General features: G+C 42.1%; 1 protein-coding gene across 2 annotated transcripts; it reads left to right on the top strand.

The window, feature by feature from the left end:
- The first annotated feature begins 1,903 nt into the window (after positions 1–1,903).
- On the top strand, positions 1,904–22,993 carry TWSG1 (twisted gastrulation BMP signaling modulator 1). Of its 2 annotated transcripts, none has more exons than XM_074352441.1 (5): positions 1,904–2,042; positions 3,459–3,615; positions 17,289–17,388; positions 18,414–18,680; positions 19,989–22,993. In XM_074352441.1, the coding sequence occupies exons 2-5, from the start codon at positions 3,493–3,495 to the stop codon at positions 20,168–20,170; spliced, it is 672 nt and encodes a 223-aa protein (XP_074208542.1). In that variant the 5' UTR covers positions 1,904–2,042; positions 3,459–3,492; the 3' UTR covers positions 20,171–22,993. The 2 variants fall into 2 exon arrangements, with proteins under 2 accessions (XP_074208542.1, XP_010956403.1); XM_010958101.3 differs by lacking the exon at positions 1,904–2,042 and adding an exon at positions 2,238–2,375.
- The last annotated feature ends 596 nt before the right edge of the window (positions 22,994–23,589 follow it).

Genomic DNA, 23,589 nt, shown 5'->3' with positions numbered 1-23,589 from the left:
AATGCAGGCAAGCCGAAAGAAAAAACAAAAGTCATTTGTAATCTCCCCAAGAGATAAGCACTCCTCACACCATGGTTCTCTTTCCAGGCCTTTAAAAATAACTGTACACAGTTTTTAATATTAGCCATTTAAAAATATATACACCACTTTAAATGTTGACATACCATGATTATGTTTCCATGTCAATGGTATTTATCTACAAGACTAGTTCTCAAAATGTGCCCTGGGAAGATGCTGGAGGTCCCAAGATCTTTTCAGGTAGTTCCTGAGCTCAAAACTATTCTTATTTTAATCCCAATACATTATTTGCCTTCTCATTCTCTCACAGTATGGTTTTTTAAGAGTACATAATACATGATATTGCAACAGTTTGAATGCGAAAGCAGATATGAAAATCTAGCTGCTTTCTATTATTTGACATTAAATACACAAATGTAAAACAATGCCACTCTTTTTTTTGTCTTGGAATATATCTTTTTCATAAAATATGTATTCATGTTACTATGTAATGAGGTCTATTTTTATTTTTTGGAGTCTTATTTTTAAATGAAATATTAAGTATTTGTTTAATTTCTCAGTTTTAATTTCAAAAGTTTTGCTAAGTGTAGCACACATAAGCAAAACCTCTTCGGAGCCCTCATTAATTTTCAAGAGGGTAAAGGGGTGTGCCGAGACTACAGTTTGAGAACCTCTGCCCTACGGCATAATTTTTTAATAGTTGATTTAGCCCATGGCACTGGAGTATTATAATTCATTTAACCAGTAAGTAATGCCAAGAATAAGTTCGTTAAATGTGTGTACACTCAATTATTTCTTTAGGATAATTTTCAGGGATGATTTAAAAAATATAGCCTAATTTACTTACACAAAAACGGACTAACATCAATGATGCAGTTTACCCCCGTAGCCAATCAGCCTTTTCCATTCTTCCTCTTTTTTTCCAGTCAACCAAGGGGAATACAGGCATTTAAGGCTCTTTCTAGCTCAAGACTTTAGCACTAGGTCACCATTTCCAAGGCGAAAGTACCTTGTGGATCGTCTCACCCAGCGGGCTCCAACTTCGTCCGTATGGAATCGTCTTAAAAAGCAAATTCCCAGGGTTGTGGGGAAGAACTGCCGTTCTCAACGGACTTTATCTACCTGCTGGCGGTGGAAAGAGCGCATCTTCCTAACACACAGGCTGAAGTGAGTGCTGGCCTCACATGCTCGGGCAGCCCTCTCCAGCCACTAGTCCGGGCGTGCGTCCGTCGGTCCTCTCCCCGGCCCGTGACCGTCTGCGCCAGCCCCACGGCGCCCCCTGCCCTTTTCCGCCGCTGGGGGTAGGGCCGGGCGCCCACCGAGCGCGCAGCGTTCAGTGACCAGCGGGACGGGGGTTTTCCCTTGGAGAGCCTCGTTCAGCGGGTCTGAGGCAGGTCCCAGAAGCCTGCATTTTTATTAAATCCTGCCTCCGACGTCCAAGGACGGGGTTCAGGTGTCAGCTGCGCTGGGTAAGGGCTGGGCTCCCCGAGCACTCGGTGCCTCCGTTTTGCATCCCCATAACCGGGCCAAGAACATCTCCCTCCCGGGGTTGCCGTCAGGAGCCGGGGAGCTCGTGCGCGTCACGGTCCCGGCTCCGGGACCAGCGCAGGATAAGGCCACAGAAAGGTGTGCGGGAGCCAGGGGCAGGCGGGAGAAGGCCTGGGAGACCCGGGAGCGGGAGACTGAGGACAGAAAGCGCGCGCGGGGCCAGGAGGGGGCGGGGCCTTCGTGCGGGGGCGGGGCCACGGCCGAGGGCGGGGTCGGCTGGGGGCGGGCCGGGGTCGCGCGCTGACAGGAGCGCGGGGAGTGAGAGACGCCTCCTGGCGGGAGCTGGCGGCGGCGGGAGCCGAGGAAGGGCGGGGGAAAGCGGGGGCGCGGGGGCGGTGGCGGCGGGCCTGTCTCTGTCTCTTTAAGGCCCAGGCTCACGGGCGGTGCGCGGAGGACGGCGCGGAGGCGCGGCCTGCCTCCCTCGGCCGACGCGCGGGGAACGAGGGCCCGGCGGCCTAGCGGCGCCGCGGCGCACGGTGAGCGGGGGCGGGCGGGCGAGGCGCCGAACTCGGGGTCTGCAGGCCGCGGCCCGCGGCTCTCGCCCGGGGAGCGGGCCCGCGCGGCCCCGGCCGCCTCGGCGGAGGACGCAGTGGGGCGGCGGGCGCGGGCCCCGGAGCGCGGAGACCCGGCGGGCCTGGGAGGCGGCGGCGGCGGCGCCGTCGGGTCGTTCTCAAGCTGCTGGGTCCCCGCCGCGTTTACCTGAGCGCTGGCTCCGGGAAGGTCGGGGGTGGGACGGGACGGCGGCCGGGCGCGGAAATCCCACGCGGGGGTCGCAGGGAGCAGGCTGATCCGGGCGAGTCCGCTCTCAGGTGCCTCCTCGCGGCGGCCCCGGGAGCTCCGACGCGGGCCGCGCGGGGGTGGGGAGCGGGCGGGGTCACTAACGGGCCCCGGAGCGCGGCTCGCGGGCCTCGGCCACGTCCGGGGCCCTCAGGACCGAGCCACGCCCGGCGCGGAGCCCTTCTGCTCTGCTTTACTGTGCTTCCTAGTAGTTAGAATAAAGGTTTACGGTCACCATAGAGGCCCCGTACGCTCGCCTTTTACCCGTCTTGCGTCAGTGCGCTTTTATTTGATTCCATTTTGGGGGTGTGTTTTAAACCCCAAGAAGTCACAGCTTCTTTCAGAAAGCCTAATGGCCATCCTGGTCGTTGAACACCGTCACAGCCTGTGCTGGTCGTTTTCTCCATTTTCTTTTTGGACCGTCGCATCTCCTGAAATAACTTTGAGAAACAGAATTTAAAGACCTTCACGCTTTAATAAATTAGAGTTCTAAATACAGTTAATAATTTAGTGTTCCTTTTATTAGCTAAATTATTTATGGAACAGCTATCCACTCCTTCCCTTGAGCTCCTTCATTCTGGCTAATTATGGTAACAGACAAAATGAGATAGTAATAAATAACCCCTAGTATAATTTGCATTTAAAAAATTTAATTGTAAGAATTAAAATGTTGTTAAATGTTTTTAAAGTTATGGTAAAATATTAATAGTTTTTATACTGGCTTAAAGCTGAATAATGGGCCTGAAGCTAAAGTTGAACAGTAGCAGCGCAGTATTCAGACTAGGTATTTGCTTTGTATCCTTTCAGGTTACTGATGGTTTGTGTATATATATATATACTCGCTTTAACTTTCACAGTCACCATTTCTGGATAGTCTGGGGAATTTCAGAATCCTGTCTTTGAAGATAGCTAACAAGATATTACTGTATAAAACCGTAGCTTTTTTTTTAATTTTGGCGTGTTTAAGTAATCTTTAATTGAGAATAATCTTTAAAAGATCACTCAAGTCTTTTAACACAAATAATGAGTCTTGGTTTATTTATTTGTTCTTTGTATTTATTACCCTAGCATGCTTGCCATTGAATTAAAGTTTTTTTTTCTTTTTGTTTGTTTAGCTTCCTGGGAGTTACTGATTGTCTTTGAAGAAACATGAAGTCACACTGTGTTGTTACGCTTACTCTTCCCCTCCTGGTGTTCCTGACCTGGGTCCCTGTGTCGCTGAGTTGTAATAAGGCGCTCTGTGCCAGCGATGTGAGCAAATGCCTCATTCAGGTAGGACTGCGTCCTCTCTCACGCATGTTAAAGTGCACCTTAGAGCGGGTACGGAGCACAGACGTGCAGGTGGTGTCTGTGTAACACAGTGTGAAGCTGGAGTATTAGGTCAGGGCCTGAGGTGCTGAACAGGGACCCGCTGGTCTGCATTTTTGCCTCTGTAATTCTCTTGCATACAAGCGAGGTCAGACTCAAGAAATTCTGTACCGAAAATAATATCCAGCTTTATAAACATACCATTATAAGGTGATGAGCACTCCTTTCGGATGAAATTAAAGCATTCCTTGTTTAATGTAGTTCACATAGCAAAGAGGCTCATGTGCTATATTTAGAAAAAAAAATTTTAGCTCATCAAATCATAGACAAACTGCCCTAAATATAATGTCCTAGTGGTCTGTTCTGTGTAACCAGTTTCCTCAGAGAGCAGCTTAATGCAGTAAACACTTAATTCCCGCGGTTTCCGAGGGTGAGCATCTGGGAGCAGCTGAGCCGGGTGGTTCTGGGTCATGGCTTCTCAAGGCTGCAGGCACTGAGAGTCTGCTTCCTCAGGATGGCTGACAGTGATCTCTCTGTCAGTCGTCAAGGCCAGCCTACTGATGTAGCTACCACTCTCATTTCGTTGAAGAGAAAAGTGGCGTTAAGTAATTTGGCCAGGTTCGTATAGCTAGTAAGTGGCTATGGAATGTGGTCTGTGTTTGACCCCGAAGCCCATGGCTTTTCCACCATGCAGACTGGTTATTACTCTCCATATAGTTGCGTTAATTAGTGGTGAACTTCACATCTCTTTTCCACCCTGTTAGACCATCAGCAGGCGTATGTCTTTTGTGTCGGTGTTCATTAGCTTCCCTTCTAGCTCTTGGCTGTTGGCTAAGGAATTCAGTAACTACACATATTAGAATTCTGCATGGAGTGTGACTCACCCACCTCTTGGCTGTAATCCTGACATGAGAGCCATTGTGTTGAGGTGATAATGATTTTTATAGATGAGAGGCATTTTATGTTATTAATAGAATTATAGGAAGCCTGGCCTTTGTGTAAGTGTGGACGCTGCCCTGTCATACTGTTTACCTTCACTTTGCCCAAATATTTGCTTCACTGAATCCAAAACATTTAACTAGCGGAGTTTGTTGGTTGGTTTTAATTTTTTTTTCCTATGGATGTTTTTAAGCATGAAAAGAGAAGAGTGTAAGAAGAGCAGTTGCAATCAGCAGTGCCAGCAGTTACTAACTCAGGGCTGCCCTGGTTTCATCTGTATCCCCTGCACTGTCCACCCCAGCTCTGTTTAGTTTCAAGCAAATCCCTGATACTTTGTTGATCATAATTCTAATGTCTGTCTCTTAAAGATAAAACATAGCTATTAGCAGTTTTAAAATCAGCAGTAATCCATTAATGTCATCTGATTTGATACATGGAAGCTTTGGTACCACAAAAGCACCCTTGCTTCAGCATGTGCTGTTGGAACTCTGTAGTATTCCCGTTAAGTCCAGCTGTGCCCTGTGGTCGGAGGGGAACCTGGGCCACTTCCCATGTTGTTTCAATGTAGCTTCATTATTCATTTATAGAAATACAGTGTCATAATAATTGCTGCATTCATGTTTAGGTAGAAATTCACTTATATCTCAAATTATTTTTTGACTCTCCAAGTCTACAATTTCCGTTATGTCAAATAATTAAAAATTGGATTTTATTTAAAATACCTTACTTGGTAAGGAAGTATTAAAAACAAAAATTTTGGTTACTGTTGCTAAACACTCTGAAAAGTTTTTGTTTTGCTTTTTAATGAAAAACTCCGTAGTTCTTAAAAAAATGCTTCAAAAAGAAGAGTAAAAATCTAAGTATAAAAACTGGAAAAAAGGTGAAGCTTCACCTGTTAAATGGTGGTTCTAGTAAGCTCATTGGAAAGAGTTTTTTTTTTTTTTTTTTTACCATGAACTCACTGGTATTTCTGAAGCCATTTCAGACTTCAGAATCATCAAATCTTTCTGGAATAGTAGAGACAGTGCTTCTGGTGCTTAGTTGGAGGGTATTTGAGGTTAAAAATATTGAGGCCTCGAGTATTGAGGATTTTTCTTGTTCATTTATGGGTAAGTGCTTATTGGATGTTGCAGCAACTTGTGATTGGTTCTACCATCTGCCTAGTTTTGTGAACAGCAGCCGGTCATTTATTTCACACTCTGACCTTGGCTCTGCTTGTATGCCTCTCACCGTGGCTGTGTGACAAACCACCTCAAAGGTCAGTGGCTGGAAACGACACCACGCTTATTCTGAACGTGAATATGCATCCTGAGTGGCACTCGGGGACAGTGCACCTTCACCACACAGCGTTACCGTTAGCAGCGTAGCCTGAAGGCTGGTGCCTGAAATTACCTGACGCAGCGCTGTCCGCTAGAACTTTCTGCGATGATAAAAGTGGTCTACATCTGACCTGTCTGGTGCAGTAGTCTACTGAGCATTTGAACTGTGGCTAGTAGGTCGAGAGACAGATTTTAAAATTCAGTGATTTTAATTCATTTAAACAGCTGCGTGTGACTAGTGGCTACTGTATTGAAGAGTCACAAAGCTGAAGGCTCACTCATCTAACATCTGGGCTGGGAAGATTCTTCATCTCCCGCCTCCCTCCCTCTCAGGGCTCTCTGTGTCTGACCTCTCAGCACGCTGGCTGAAGTCTAGCCAGATTTCTTACCTGTTGGCTCAGGGGCTTGCAGGACCACGTGCCTCATGAAACAGAGCTGGGGAAGCTGTTTTGCCTTTCATGGCCTCTCCATCGAGGCTACAGTGCTACTTCCACTGTAGTTGCAGGCCCGCCTGGATTTAGGTGGAGGGAACACCGACCGCACCCTGACGTAGAAGCGTGAGTGTCACACAGTGAGGGGAGCGTGGGGGTAATGGCGTGGCCGTCTTTGGAAAATACAGCCTGCCACAGCTTCACTGTACAGTGACTTAGTCCGCTGGGTGATCTCCAAGGTCTCCCTCTAATTCAAAGTAATTCTAAAGAAAGAAACCAACTATTAGGTGTTAAGTATTTTTACAGTCAGAATAATAAAGCCCTCTTTTAAAAAGTCAGATTGTTAGGATAATCCCTTGGCTAATTCTTCCTCCTCATTTTGTTGCCCAGGGAGAAGCACTTTTAATCTAGTAACTGCTTCTGTTTTTGCTTCAGTTAGTGATTTGCAAGCCATATTGCTAAGTAATACACTACTGCTTCTTCAGTTATCACTTATAGATATTATGTGTCTAAAACTGCCTCTCTGCTCTGTTAGATTAGGAAACTCGCTCAGCATCCTGTCCTCCCCTACCCCAGCCCTGTCATAATCCTTTCATGGTTTTGGTTTCTCTGTCAGTCATCTTCTCAATTTCTGCATTATAGTTAAGCCTTTCTGTTCTGTCCTATGAACTAGAAATACTATCTCTTGATTGCTGATACAAGAGGAGAATATTAGTAGCCCTACTCTTTCCCTTTAAAATTTTATTTGCTTTTTAATTTTTTAAGTAGTAAACAGAGTATAATTAAGTTTTAAGAAGAGCTGTGCGTTTCTTTCGGGATCTGGAAAAGGGAGGGCCCATTGAAACTCAGAACAGTCTTGGAGATCACGTGCCTCTGCCACCGATGGCCATACTTCACATCATAGAGAGCAGAGCGGTCAGTTTCCTTGTACTTGTGAATGCGCCCTCAGAATTTCCTGCCTTCGGAATGCCTTCTGATGGGCTGTATCAGAGTCTGTGGGGATGGGCGTAACCTCTGCTTGTACGCTGTCGAGCTTGACAGCGTGTGTGTTCTGAGTGGTGTCGCAGGGTGATGCTCAAGAACGTGAACTTTGGAACCAGACTGTCTGAATTTGAGTCTACTTCTGCCGTGGACTTGACCTTGGACCGGTTAATCTTTCAGTCCCTCAGTTTCCTTACGTATGAAACGAATGATAACCATGCCTGCTGTGTGCGGTTACCGTGAGGGTTAGGTATGAAGCACTTAGATCAGCTCCTAGCGCATGCGTGCTCTGTCAGCAAGTAACACTAACCTAATTTCTCTGTTGTATAACTGTATTTGAATTTTCCATGTTTTATTTACAGGTATATTCTAAAGTTGACAATAAACAATTTCTGTTGCAATGCTTATGTAAATATTGTTGACTGAATAGTGACATAGGGTACTATGATTACATTTCCTGTCTTGAACAACTGTGTTTTTCTTGAGTTTCTGATTGTCTTTCTTGATCTTGCAGCATCAGTCATTAGCACTTTATGTTGTCTTAAATTCTTAATCTGTTTTCCCCTCAGTAGAGCCTTCAGTCTTGTTTCCAGACCTAACTGACTGCTCGCTGGGTGTGAAGCACGCTGTTACATAGGCGTTTTCCCAGGGTGACTTTCCTCAGTTGGTTCCACTATTTCTTTGATTCCATATCTTGGTCTTTCTTAATTTACTCTCATTTTGTTGTAACATGCCCTGAAGTTTCTTCCCAAAAAGGCTGTGTTGGAAATAAACTCTCTGTATCCTGCATATCTTAAAATTGTATTTATTCGCATCTTACACCTGATTTGGTGGTTTACCTGAGCACAGAATTCTATGTTAAATTCTTTTCACTGGTAACTTGGCAGACGTTTCACAAATGTCTTCGTGCTACTGGATTCCATGATGCTGGTGAGACGTCTCGTGCCTGTGCGTTTCTCGTTGTCTGTAGGTGACGTTGTTAGTTTCTTTCTTCTCTCTGAAAACTGTTGGTTTCATCTCCTTATCCTTGGTGTGGGTCTTTTTGTACAGGCATTGTGATGGGCACCTTGTGAATCTTTTGGGGGCAAAAGGGGGTTTATTTTGAGCTCCAGAATGGAGTATTTCCTTTTATGATTATTTTTATATATAATATCCTCCTCTTTTTTCTGGAACTATAATTAGTAGCCATTCTTATATCATCTTTGGAGAACTGTCTATTCAGAACCAATGCCCATTTTTTAAATTGGCTTATTTGTCTCTTTATTGTTGGGTTATGAGAGTTCTTTATATATTCTGGATACAAGACCCTTGTCAGGTACATGACACACAAGTAATTTCTCGCATTCCATCGGTTGTCTTTTCAGTCTACACATAAACTTCTTTTCTTAAATTTATTCGTAGGTATTTTATTTTTGATGTTGTGATAAATGGAAGTATTTTCTTAATTTTATTTCCAGATTGTCATTGCTTGTATGTAGTGCTGTAGATCTTAAATCTATTTTCACCTTACTCTGAGAAAGTTCCTTGACTTTACCTTTGAACTCTTTCTGCTGAATTTTCAAATTTTAGCAGTAGTTTTTAAGTTTCACCTCTCATTTTCTGCTTGTTAGTTTTTCATATTAACACTTTTACTCGGTTTTAAATCCACTATTTTCTGAGATGTCTCTGAGGATACTTACTGGAAGTTTTATTGATGGAGATGGAGGTGAGTCCCTCCCTCACCACCTCATTCTGTTACCTGGATTTCTCTTCTGAGATTTTTTTCTTTTAATTTCTATCTCTTCCACGTGGGAGGCTTTCCTCAGATGTCTAGTGCTCCTTGTTCGTCCATTATAGTTAAGAATGAGGCAGTAAAGCCATGTTTGTGAGCGGGGCTGGCGGGACTGAGGCACAGACTGGAGGGTGTCACCTGAGGGGCAGGGAAGCCCTTGATGCTTTAAAGTGTTCTCTGCTCTGAGGCTGATCATTTTCCTGAACAGAAGGGCTTGGCTTGGTCATTCTGAATGGCTGGTTTTCTTGCTGTGGTTAAGGTGGGTGGTGGGTTGGTAGCTGCCTCATTCTTGTCTTTGCAGCCTGGCGCTGGGGGATCAGGGGGGTGACTGCTCTGTTAGAAACTTGCACTCTGATGCCCTCTTTTATTCCTGTTCTCTACAGGTGGAGAGCAGATTGGCTGTTGGGTTTCATGTGTCAGGAATTGTTAACTGGGGTCCTTGGACCTCTTAAAGGGGATCCCCAGAATTATATTCAAGTTTGCACATGTACAGTTTTCTGGGAGAGAAGTCCATACCTTTCAGGAGGGTCTCAAAGTGGTCGGTGCCCTTGAAACAGTGAAGAATTGCCAGGCTTTGCTTCCCATCACACATACTGAGTTCTCACAACTCTGCCTCCACATTCAGCAGAATACACGGCACGCTGGCATTTTGGATGACAGTAATAGCTCTTCTCCTTAAACTTACAGGAGAGCATGCACGGAGGTGAAGGTGGGGGACGGGTGCCTGGAGAAGGCAGTGCCGGAGAGGCGTGAAGGGAGTTTGGGTTTCCTTCCTGCTCAGAACATCCATGGTGTAGAAACGATGTACTGTGAGGATAAGTTAGAACATGTTTACGTGGAGCCCTCGGCAACTCATGAAATATCTAAATTTAAAACATTTTCCCTGGAAGCTCGTGGTTGTGTAAATATTTTTTACCAGCGTGGTCGCAAGGCAGCACAGTCATCCCTGCCACTCAGACAAGTTGCTACGTGTAAGGGTGGTCCCTATGTGAATATTTATTTTGTGCTTCTGACAGGAAAGAAACCTAATTTTAAACATCAGGAAAGTAAAATTGTCACCCTGGTGTATTCCTTTGCTCATATAACATGTGGTTTAGCTGTCCTGTTCCAGGGGAAAATGGGAATGTAGGACTTCACTTTTAAGAAGACCTTCACTTGTTTTTTTCTTCTGCTTCTGTGAAAAGAACATTTAAAATTTGGATCAATATTATGCTTACACCCCAGAAATCTCAAGACCCATTTTGTATTAGGAACTGAAAAACCCCTTATTGACTCGTAAGTACTTTTAGCTAATGTTCATGGTCTTGTTCAGGATGATATAAATGTTATGTTTCATGAAAATATTCAAAGTTAGGTTCAGAGATCATTGATGCATTCTTCTAGCACTGCACTGGTTATCTGAATATCTAGTGCTTTTATGTACTAAATCAACAGTCTGCTTTTTTATTCCAGAAGTCAATTTAACTATTAAATAAATCTTAGATTATCTGAGATAAGCTGGGATTTCAAAATAATTTCTCATTAATACTAGTTTTTTTTTAAATTTATTTTGCTTTAAGTTAAAACTATAGTTCAGATAACTTCAGGGCTTTCTTAACCACAGTAAACTAAAAAATTAACTTTTTCTTCCTTTTTCCTTGATCAGTGCTAATTAAATTCCACATTAGTTTCTTGCTGCAGGTAGCATGATTGGTCACTAGCCTAGTGATATTGTGCTGTATAATACACAGTGTTCCCTCTTTCCTCTTACAAACGTTGCCTCATTTTCCGGTAGAGTTTTTCCTCTTCTTTCTACTTCCCTGCTCTTAAAATTGTGGCTCTAACTTACTCTCGTCCTGTTTTGCTTCAGTTAACACCTTATGAAAATCTTTGAGATTAATGTCCAGAAGTAGTGAGTCAGAGCTGATACAGTTTAAGGGAAGAGTAAGTCGTTTCCCTTCAGGTGTCAGCTGTTGAAATAGCTAGAAGAACAGAGGGCTAGAATAGAAGTGTGTAAGTGGGGACTGAAATGTGCTTTCGCTGGCTATTTCACCTGCTGAATTATTATATGAAAACAAAGATGAGGATTTCATTTGGACACTTGGAAGTTTTCAGATACGTGTTTTAATAGGGAGGATAGTAGAATAGCTCCCCATTTGCCCATCGCTCCGTGTCAACAGTGATCAGCGTGTGGCCAGTCCAGTCTCACCCATGCCTACCCTCACTTCACCCCGCGTGGCATATTGTAAAGAAACGCGCTGGTGCGCTTTGACAGGAAGCAGAGTTAAAATCTTGTTCCTAGGTTTCTATGAGAAATGGGTGCCATTTGATGTATTTTAGTAGTACCTGGGTATACGTGAACTTGTATGCTGATTTATGTAGCTAAAAGGATAAATTCTGTTTTCCATGATGTCAGTGTGTTTCACTTAAATTTATTTTGTTTTCAAGGCAAAAGTTTGCCAGTTAGTTAGAATTCATAAAGAATGACATGGTGATAAAATTCAGTTTAGGTATTTCTGTCCCGAGTTTGAAAGTCTGTCTTATGTCCTCCTTAAAGAGCATGAATGTATCAAAACAGATTCGTTGTAACTAACATAATTATAGTTTTGTTTATTCTTTTGAATAAAGGCTGATTGAGGATGTGTTGTTTCATATATTTGTTTTTAAACAGCCATTTGACCTAAGTAAGGGTTGTGAAAGCAGTGTCAGCGCAGTAATGCCTTGCTGGTTGTGGATTCTCACACAGTGTTCATTTCCATAGTTACCTGTATTCTTACATTCCTGGGGTTTTAGGTCAAGATATTATAAATACTTACAGTTTGTTTCATTTAATGTTTAAGGGCCTCAGTTTGTGTTTTTGAGTGTCTTATCTTTTTTCTTGTACAAAGTTAAAGTGGATCTTAAGAAGTCCTTCTACCTAAATATTTAAATATTTATTTGCCATTAAAAATTTTTTTGTATTCAGAGGGAATCCACAAAATACCTAGAAGTAAAAAAAGGAAAGCACATCATTTATAGTCCTATTTTCCAAACACAGACTGCTCGTACTATTTGACACAGTCCTGTCTAGATTTTTATTCTATGTTTAGGTGTTAAAAGTCACCTAAACATAGAATAAAAGTTGTATGTTATTTATTTTTCACTAGCATTGTTTTGTTTCTTTGCTTTAAAAAAAGTATTTTTGTTAGTTTAGAGAAGTTTAGTTTTAGCTTGAAAATAGAAAAGAGAAATATATTTTCATAATTAGAAGAACTATCTCTGCATTACTTTCTTTAATACCAGTTTACATTTATAGAAAGCTTTGTATTTTTCAGTTCAGGTTTGTTGAAATAATAGATTTATGGACCACGGTGTACCGTACTGGTCTTTCAAAGATGAGATAAGGTAGTCCCTGATCTCCCAAAGTGTTTTTGGGGTCAGATTTATTGAGGTATAATTCACATACAATACCTTTCACTCTTTTTAGGTGTACAGTTCGGTGGTTTTTAACAAACACATGCCTGTGTAACTACCACCACGTTCAAGACAGGGAACATTCTCTTCACGCTGGGAAGTGCCTTCCTGCCCCAGGGTAGTCAGGGGCAGCCTTCTCCCCAGCCTGCCTCCTCTCCACCACTGCCTGATCTTTGTCTCTGTAATTTCACCCTTTGCAGAATGTCTTACAGCAGAATCGTACAGGGTCTGGCTGGCTTCTTCCAGTGAGGGTAAGGCTTCTGAGCCTGACCCGCCTGGTGGTGTGTGTCGGGAGTGGCTGAGCAGCGTTCTGTTGTGTGCGTGTGCCACGTTGCTTCCTCTCTTCACCAGCTGATGGACACGGCTTGCTTCCAGATTTTGATGATTATGAATGAAATTATTTACTTTCGTGTGTAGGTCTTTGTGTGGGGGGATGTCTTCATTTCTTCTGAGTGAATAACCAGGAGTGGGATTGCTGGGCCACCAAGCGTCCGAAAAGCTGAGGCCTGGTGTGACGTGCCGCAGTTCATGGGCTTAGACTTGATTCCACATCCTTTAAATCCAAGTCACCTGCTGGCTGCTAGGCTGTATATTGTTTTCAGTGATGGTATTTCCCTGTTTTAACAACAGTGCTGACAAAGATCTCCCAGATTTTGGCAACAGTTAAAGAATGGAAATATTTATCAGTAACTAAAAATCAGAATACAAATACAATTTTTCCTCAAGATGTTAGTTTCTGTCTCTGGCCTGGAAGTTTGAAAGTTTGTAAAATTTATTTTGACTCTTACAATCTAGGCTTAGTCTTAGATGAATAATAGCTCCCCCCCCCGATTTATTTTGTGTAGAGAAGTAAGATCGCACCAGGACCATAGTCATATAAAGAATAAGATTTTTGATTAAAGTTGACTGAAAATTATATAAAATCTATCTTCTGGTGTAAAAAAATTTGAAAATCTGTTATATTCAAGATTTTCACTAATACAAATATAGTAAAATACATTTTAAATGATAAGACTCTTCCCACAAGTTTTCATCCTGCCAGGTTTTCATTTCCTACAAGCTTTCTAAGCAGATTGTCAAGGTATCCCTGAGCACTCGTGCTGGTCAACGCAGGACAGCCCGAGTGTACACGTTTCTGTTTTCCATTTAGTGTGGTTTTAATTTTTCCCGTCATAGATTTGCTGAGCGGTGTGACGACCACGCTGTAAGAACGTCTAGCGTGGTCTTCGCCCGGGAGCAGGTGTCTGGGTCTGTGTTCCTCTGGCTCTAACCCACAGAAGCGGTGGGGGCAGGAACAGCCTTGAGTCAGAAGACCTGACGCTGGAGCCCAGCTGAGTGACCGCTGACGCGTCGCGGACCCGCTCCTTCCAGCCTGTCCTCTGTACCAGGAGCAACTCCCGCACTATTCCCTGAGACTTGCAGACTAGGGAGGCAGATGACACGGCCATTAACTGGCTGAAGCGAAGGAAGAATTAAGGATTAAATTCCGACTCACTGGTTTGGCAGCTCGTAGCCCGTGATACTTACTTTACCTTTGCAAACAGTGGTTAGACTTGGGCCGTAGCACTTGTGGTTATGTTGAGGCGCTGAGAGTGAAAAGACATCATGATGCCTTTGGTGAACAGCCTGAAAGAGTAGCTCTGTTTAAGTATAGTAATAACTATGATTATTGAAATGCTACCCTAATAAGAAATCAGCTTTATATTCCTCATTTCGGTGTTTCAAAAGCAGGAATGTCTATCCAAAACTGGGGTCAAATCTCAAGCACTTACTAACTGAGTGTGTATGAACTTCATAACCTTATATGAAGATGAATATAAACAATGCCTTGATAAAGGCTTTATGAGCTTCAAGATAATGCATATAAAACACTTACCATGGTGCCTGTTAGTATTAAATAAAACCCGCTTAGGACGTCTCGGGGAGGTGGCGGCAGGGAGTCAGCGGAGACCCTGGGTCGATCTTTCTTTTGCGCTCTGCGAGCTTTGTGTTTGGCTGTGACCACACGCTCATCCGACTGAGCAGTCCTCAAGGTGAGTCGTGGGGAGGCTGGTGCAATGAATAGCCCGTCCACACCGGAATCCCATGCCTCAGCACAACCCTTTCAGATAAGAAGGGAGGCTTTGAAGTAATAGTAAAATGGAAGGTGGTGATGGTGACGAAGAATGGAAACACGGACGAGGTGTGAGGGAGTTGAAGAACTGAAAACCTGCTTCTGAATTTTGGCGCACAGGATGTTCTGTTACGCAGCTGTTAAGTTATGTTGGCAGATGTTCACAACGGGGCAATGCTTGCTTTTTAAGTCAGGAGGGCATGCGGTCATTCTGTTAGGAATGCGCAGGAACATACCGAGCGGGCGGGGTTGGGGTGTTTTCTCCTTTTACTCCAGTCGATGTTCTTCAAAGTCTTTTATAATTAAAAGAAAACCTTTAAAAAATCTAAAGCATCCCTTTTATCTTGACTGTAGTGTCTTTAGCAAAGCTATTCTAGTTATAGAAGATTCATTTTATCCTTATAACTAAAACAACTAAAGTAAAGGTTTCTTTTTAAGTGTCTTGAAGAAAAGATTCTACTTAATTTAAATGGAGTGATTTTTTATGTTCTTCTGTGATCCTTGATTCTTCACAATTACATTTTTTTCTGTTGCATTTTCTGTACTTGAGTTCAAATCACCTTGAAATGTTTTTTTATATTTAGAAACAATCATCCCAACCACAGGATGCTTGCTGTCAAAAAAATTAAAGTATACATTTCCGAATGTGTTTATGACCAAACATTATTCAGTAGTGTGATTCTGAAAGACATATAAAGGGAATAGAAAAGAATGGATTGCTTGGTGAGCTACACATGGTTGTTATAATTTATAATTATTTACACATAGAAATTCATTGTTTCCTAGAAACAAAGCAAATCCTTTCCACACAGTTTTGTTCGCTAGATTTGCAATGAAGTTTTTGAGATCCTAAATGCCATCTCTTAACTTTGCCTGTGTATTGTTTTTCTCCTGGAAAGTAAGAAGTTTAACGTGTAATGCTGACGGAAAGGTTGGTTTGAGGATCTCATTTGCATTATTTTCCAGTGTCCTGGAAAGAATGCTAGCATGAATTTTGAAGAATGCAAGTAATTTGATACATTTTGAGACTTAATTACTCTAAAATTTCATAGTTTATGAGATCAAATTTGTTTGATTGAGACAAAAATTCTTCCATCTATTCTGTAGTAGTAAGATGAAAAGAAAATATTAGGTAGCATATTATTCGTTGGCATTCAACCAGTTTTAGCAGTAGTTTTTACCAATAAAGTCTTTGCCCTGGATTTTTGTCTAATAGTATAGTAATAAAGCCCGTCTTTAAGTCGCTTCTCCCTGTCTCTGCTGCCTGCAGCTGCTCGCTTTGTATTCCATCAGTAAATTAAAAATCATTAATTTTTGTTACTGAGTGCACTCTTCTGTCACACTGCCATGTGAAGGTTCAGCTCAGGCATCTGTTAAGAGGGTGTGAAATATATTTAATCTTGAGGGCTGGATGATCCAGGCAACTTCAAGCAACTTTTAATAGCCTTGGTGTTAACCTTCCATTAGTCAGCAGTAACGTGATGTCATCATCCGCCCTTTCATTCCAGTTTAAAGCACTGCACAAAGACCTGACAGTAAAAGGCATAATAAACACTTTAAAGATGGAAGCCATTAAACTGACATGCATTTATTTAGCATAATATACAGTAATTTATTTAACAAGCTACCATTTGAAAGGTGTGTTAGGAAAAAGGAGAGACATATTCTTTGACTAAATGTGTTACTTTCCTAATTTGTTTCTCCTGAGCTACGTGGATAATGTAAATATACACAACCAGGATAGCAAAAGGATATTTTCTGTGGGTAATGTAATTAAAATTTGCTTCTGTGGGTCGGCAGTTTGGGCCTGTATCCTCTGGGTGGGTTTTCTGGGCTCATTCCTGCATCTATTGTCAGCTGCTGGTTGGCTGGAGGCTGGCTGAGCTGGTATGGCTTCAGATGGACCAACTTGTCTCTGTGGCCTTCTCCTAGGCTTCACATGACAGCTGGCCAAAGTTCTAGGAGAAAGAGTGGAAACTAGACCTCTTGAAGCCCAGACTCAGAACTGACACAAAATCACTTCCACCGAATTCTGTTAATCAAAGCAAGTTTCAAGATCACTTCTATTCAAGGGGTCTGGAAATAGACCCTACTCTTGATCAGAGGAGCTGCAAAGTGACATTGCAAAGAGGGTGACATGTGGAGGGGAGTATTTGCCACCTTCTTTATAAATAGGCTGCCACACCAAGACACTGTTCTAATGTACTATAGATCAATAAGAAGAGTTTTTAAAAGGTGCTTTATTCACATTTTACATATTGAGAAACCACAGCTCCCACACTACAAGTTGGTTGGCTGTGAATTGAGATTAATTTGGACAGTGAATATAAAAGCTGGAAAGTAGGTTTTGTTCTTGTGCTGGGTTATTTTTTGAGGTAGTAGAGGGGTCAAGTTATGGGTTATAAAGTAAATGTTTAAAATAAGAGAAAAGAATCCAAAATACATTCCCTGAAAGTGTCCAAAAGAAAATATAAATTTTTTTGACATTGTTGATATTTATGTTTCTGCAAATAGTCAGTGATGAATTGAAAATTGTGCCAAGAGTAAATTACTATGAATGCAAATATTATGGAGGGTTTTACTGCAAAAATGTAACAATTTTGAATACAGTTATTTGGAATTTTAAGTTTGAACTTCTGTCTCATTTCTAGGAGCTCTGCCAGTGCCGACCTGGAGAAGGAAATTGTTCCTGCTGTAAGGAGTGTATGCTGTGTCTTGGGACCCTTTGGGATGAGTGCTGTGATTGCGTCGGTAAGTTGACGTATGATAAAGTTTTCTAATATTTCTTATCACGGAATCCTTGACTTTAAAGAGACTGTAAAGAACATAAATGTGTTTATCTGTGTCTAAGATAGAGTAGGTGTATAGATTACATTTGCTTGTACTGAATACTGTTTACATATGTATATATATTTTTTATTTCTATAGAAAAGTTCTGGGAGGAAATTAAAAGTGCTTATTCTTGGGAAGTAGGAGTGGAGGAACACACAGAGGGCTTTGCTCCTTATATTTAAGGAGTGCTGCTGATTGTTTTCCTTTTCCAGTTTTATTAAGTAGAATCACTAGTGTGCCTGTGCAAATACATTATATCACATGTAAATACGTGTGTACAATACGCTGTGCACAGTTTTTTCAGTTTGCATGTGTGTGCTGATCATTGTTTCTAAGAACAGATTAATGTGGTAATCCAATCATAAGGGACTCATAAAAAAGTTCCTGTTTTATTCACAGGGTGGTAATCCCAGTACTGTCATTTATTTTAGTGTTAAAGTCATCAGTTTGGCCAGTGGGAGCCCCTTCGGGTTGCTCCTGTGTCTTTTCAACATGTCCTCTCGCTCACTGATCACTTCCTTCCTTTCTGGTACAGATAAGTGTTCTGGGGTCATTTTGTGCTTTCCCTGTCCCAGCCCTGGAGTCAGTCTTTTCTCCGAGGAGCTCTGTTCCTCTTAGCCAAGGATAGGCATTTGGAAAACAAAGCCTGGGCACTCGGTGTGCTTGATGCTGCTACAGTGTCACCAACTCCAAGTCCTCTCAGCGAAAAAGCTAGGAAGGTATCTGTGTAATGTTAGAAGGCACCTGGTTTTATATGTGTCTATATATTTTTTATTGAAGTGTAGTCAGTTTACAATGTTGTGTCGATTTCTGGTGTACGTCATGTTTGAGAAGGCACCTGATTTTAATGTGTTGGGGCTTGGGTTGCAGGCCAGCCCCTAACAACATCTCATGACATTTAAGTTGTGAGAAAAACCTTGATTCTCTTTGCCCCTCCCCCGCAGGTATGTGTAATCCTCGAAATTACAGTGACACACCTCCGACTTCAAAGAGCACCGTGGAGGAGCTTCACGAGCCGATCCCTTCTCTCTTCCGGGCGCTCACAGAAGGAGACACTCAGCTGAACTGGAACATCGTCTCCTTCCCTGTTGCAGAAGAACTTTCACATCATGAGAATCTGGTTTCCTTTTTAGAAACTGTGAACCAGCCACACCATCAAAATGTGTCTGTTCCCAGCAATAATGTCCACGCACCTTATTCTAGTGACAAAGGTAACTGCGGCAGCTGACTTCTCCTCCCTTGCCGCCTTGCTTTCTGCATGGCCTGTGAAGCGTGCATTAGCGTTACCTTTTAGAGCAGTGTCTGTGGTCTTAGGGAAGTTCTAGACTTTCATGCCCCCAGCGCCTGAGTAGACGAGGAGTTGTCCCAGTGCCCTCAGACTCTTGGCAACAGAGGCTGTGTTGGAAAATAGATAACCAGGTTCTAATTCTGATATTTATTTGCATTAGGCTTTGATGATTCTTTTCATGAGGTAGCAACAGGGCTGCTCACCTAGCGCAGAGTTGCTTGCCGTCAGGTAACGTTCAGAGTGTCAGAGGAGGTCAGGCTTCTGTGACAGCGTTGCTACCACCAGTGATGCCAGGCCAGCAGGTACTCCTCAGTGGGCACGTTGGGGTTACAGACTCCTGATTTCGGGTAGTAGACTCGCCCCAGCCAGCTCTCTGAAGGTGAGTCCTGTGGTCAGAAGGGAGCCTCCGTGGAGAGTGGCGGGTGCTTCATGCTTCTCCGAGTCGCACTAAGGAACACTTATTAGTGAGGGCAGGTCACACCTTAACTCTGGAATGTGAAAGGCATGTAACTTTTGTAAGGTCTCTGATGTTTCCAAATGAAAGGCCCCGCACAATTTTACTCTGGAAGGATAAGGCAGCTGTGAAAATTGCAGTTACTTCCTAACATATGAGGTGAACTACGCATAAACTGTATAATTTGTACTCTTTTTTATTTGGCTTTTTTGTCGTGCTCCCCATTACAGTCCTGTCTATCTAAAATAGTATGAGCTTTGGCCATAAGTAGTAAAAAGCAAACAGCTTTTGTTAATAAAGAGTAAGAATTCTTAATTCCTCTTAGGCTAAAGTACTTTATAAGACAAATTCTAGATCTTGGAAAACATCAGAAATGTATGGAATGTGTCTTGCTACCATTTTCCCATTATTAACATGTAAATAATCATCATATTAAATAATTGATGAATTTTTCTCAAAGATTATTCATAGTCATGAATTAATAAGCAGGAAGCTAATTCCTGAAAACACCAGCTAGGGCATTTTCTAACAGCTAATGCTGAATTGTGCTAGCATTGTTAACCACATTGTGTCATTTGAATTACTTAAGGTTATTTTATTTTGTTGTATTCTCAGTATAGCTTTAGAACAGTATTTTTCAAACTTCTTTTAGCTGGAGAATTCCTTCCTCATAGGAATCTTATCAGAAATGAACTGTTAATAGTATTCAGCGAGGTATTAAAGCATTTCCTGCTTTTCCTACTTCCTGTGCTGAAGTCTTCATCTTTTATTTTTCAGAACACATGTGTACGGTGGTTTACTTTGACGACTGCATGTCCATACATCAGTGTAAAATATCCTGCGAGTCCATGGGGGCCTCCAAGTACCGCTGGTTCCACAACGCCTGCTGTGAGTGCGTTGGCCCGGAGTGCATCGACTACGGCAGTAAAACCGTCAAGTGTATGAACTGCATGTTTTAACGAAGGAAAGAAATGAGAACCAAAACGATGTCATCAGAGGTATGAAAAGCTGCTCAGTGATGTCTCCTGCTTGCATCCAAATGCCCGCAGGTTGAGAAGATGTAAAGAATCCAGACTGAGTTACTTTTAAAGTATGACGGATGCAGGATTGTGCTACATGACGATCGTGACTGCTCTCACTGATATTTCTGCCTGCTGCTGGCGGTCAGCCCTTTCTTCTAAAAGCACGCACAGCGTTGGTCACGGGACAAGTGAGTGCGCAGAGAGTGCCTTGAGGGTGTGGGGTTTCTAACCCCGAAGCCTGCTGTCCCTTCCTTGTTGCACTCCAGAAGCCTCTGGGTTTGGAGGTTTAGAGCATGTTAACAGAGTTACTGCTTCGGCACGTTGTCCTGCTCCAAGGGCACTGCGTTTTTGCCGTCTTTTGCCATTCTTCACTATGCCTGGTATTGTTTATCTGTAATATGAGTAGGGTAGCTATTCAGGTATATCCCCATGAGAACGCACAAAAAGTCACCACGAAAAGCTTGATGTCAAACCTCTTTATGTTGGTTTTAGAAAGTAAACACTTTCTGTATTTTACAATTTAACTCTTACCTGGTGGAATTCATCCTGTACTACACATACTGACAGCTTTGGGGAGAGTTTCTCCTCGTCCTCCACCCCTGTCCAAAGTGCTGATCAAGGTAGTAATGAAGCGTCTTTACCAAGAATTTCAGGGCACACCTGTGAGACGTGTGAAGTTCGCTAGCCAGGGGCAGATAGGTAGGATGACTTAGGTACCAGCTGGAAGAGCACCAGGAATGGGAAACATTGCCAGACAGGGCTCCACACACAGCACCGGGGAAACAGTGCCCCCATCACGGAAGTGGTGGAGCTGTGCTCGTGGACGGTGAGGGTGAGTCCACTCAGCCTCAGCGCACGGTGGTCGGAGGGGCAGAGCAGCGAGCTACGGGTCTGAACAGGGAGGGCCGAAAATGCCGGGGGTCCTAGCGGAAACAAACTTAGAACTATGTACGTTAATTATTTTGTTATTTTACAGTCTTTATGTTTATAATATCTAGATCAGATACTCTTGTTAAACAAGTATAATCACATAGTAAGAGGTTAAGATTATGAATCCAAAAAAGATTTCTGTTCAAGATCATGTTCACTCTAAATATACTACCGGACATCTCGTCAGCTTTTAATGCTGTTTCAATGGCAGTAAGATAAGATACTGTGTGCCCTTCATAGTAATAAATCCTGATCTTCAAGCATGGACCTAAAACGTAAATGTTTATATGCAGAGACTCTTAACTTTACAAAATTACTGATTTCTCAAATAGTGCATATTTGAATTACAAGTAACTTTTTAGGAACACCTCTTTGTATATGTAAATACTTCAGCATATACAGACAGATAATGCTCTTAGACACTTTGTAATCATTATCTGAACAGTAGTTACAAGATCGTGTGTAATATTATGATTAATTGTCATAAAGTGTAAAGACTTGATACCTTTTCTCTCTCAGATAACTCTAATGAACACTCAAGGTACTTTATTTAGCCTTTTAGAAAGTTGAAATTTAGCTCATGGATATATTTTTTTTTATAGGAAAACATTGGGATATCCTTTTCTTACTTTTACCTAGAAGGCCTCTGTTTATGAGTGCCTGGAAGACAAATTAGCTCCCTTTCTTCATTATTACCTATAAAGCTGAGGATTTTCTAGAACTTAAGAGAAAGTTTTAAAGGAGTCTGCAGCCAGCTGCTTCATTTCCACTTTGCTGTTTTCCAGAGTCATTCATACCTATGAATGGAGGAATGCTTTTATGTTTATTGACAACACGCTTAATGTTTCCATAAATATGTTAACAAACCTTTTTTTAGCTGCATTTATCATCTGTTTTAGGTCTTCATTATTAAATTTGAAAATGTAATATCTCTTGTTGGGAGAATAATTACGTTTTCACTGATTTTTTTTTTTAACCTGTTTCTCCCAATAGAAATTAGCCCTAAATGTACTGGTAAGTTTTGTATTCAAATTTTACTTAATTTTTATGGCTTATGAAGGGGTTAAAAGAAAGAGTTCACCTAAAAGATTCCATTTCCAGTTCTATAATATATTTTAGGTTTTGAATCACAATATTTTTCCAAATTAAAAGTATAACATTTGGGAAACTGATAGCCCCGCTACAGTGTAGTCCTGTTACCATTCTAAGCAAAATCCACTTCTGTATTAAAGCTGTGCTTTAAAAAAAAAATTACGTAAAAAATTAGGTGGTTATCTTTTTTATAACTAGATCAAAAGATACTAAATCTTAAATCAGTATGTATTATAATAAGCCGTATACAAAGGGTTCTTTCCTCTAGTAGGACATGTTCTTGCTTGGTGGTTTTTCGTCCCCCAACCCCATAACATCTAATTATTACTGAAACTGTACTTGGTGGCACCAAATCAATTGATGATTCAGACACAGCAAGTCTTTGTTTACGTAGATGCTATAAAACAGAGACCTTCATTTAGAAATAGGATTTCTAAAGTGTCAGAAAACAAAACAGATAAAATACTAGAATATTTGAACAATTATTTATAAGTCAAAGTAGCATCAAAACAGAGAAAAGAAACTAAGACGTCTGAAAAATGAGGTAAATATAAATAAGCCACATATTTAAAGTTTGTTATTATGAAAGCTTCTTTGAAGAGTTTTAGAATCTCTTATGCATTCCCAAGAGTTTTATGTTTGTTTTATTTTACACGCTCCTACAACATACAAAATTATGTATTTTTTCTTTGGTTGTCCCTATAAACAAAAAAATATTTTAATAAAAAATCAAGATGAGAGCGTCATGTTTTTTGTTAATTTCAAGCATAGGAAAACGAAGTAAGTTTGCCATTTCTGTCTGGTGAAGTTATAGTTGAAGGTGTCAGCCAAGTGTGTCCCCTTCTCTCTGGAAGTCCCTGCACACTCTGTTGAAACACGGAGTCTTTAACAGTCTGCCTTCTCGTGTGCTTTATTCCAATATGGGGAGGCTTTGGGATGAAATACTTACATTCTCCTTGCCCTGTGGTGCCCAACCAGCCTCCCAGGAACCTCCTGATGGTTGGAAGGAGTTACCGACAGATGAAGGTAGGAAGATGGCTGCCAGCTCTCCCGCAGCAAGCTCACAGGCTGCTGTTGGAATTGAGACCCGTAGGCTGTACGCTCTTCGTGAAATCAGTGTTATTTCACAGAATCTGTGTTTTGACTGCTTAGTGGAGAGGGGGGTGGGGAGGAGTCAAGAGGACAGGTCGCAGCCGGAGGGACTTCGGGGATGGTGGACCTGAGGTGCTGAATTGGTTTCAAGAAAGAGAGTACATTTGGTTAGGCGAGCTGTTCTGTGGCTGACGGCGTCTGATGGCAGGCAGTGGTGTGGAGCTGAGAGGCAGTCGTCCGGG

The sequence above is a fragment of the Camelus bactrianus genome, chromosome 24 (genome assembly GCF_048773025.1).
Source record: "Camelus bactrianus isolate YW-2024 breed Bactrian camel chromosome 24, ASM4877302v1, whole genome shotgun sequence".
Taxonomy (NCBI): domain Eukaryota; kingdom Metazoa; phylum Chordata; class Mammalia; order Artiodactyla; family Camelidae; genus Camelus; species Camelus bactrianus.
This window is presented reverse-complemented; position numbering and strand designations above follow the sequence as displayed.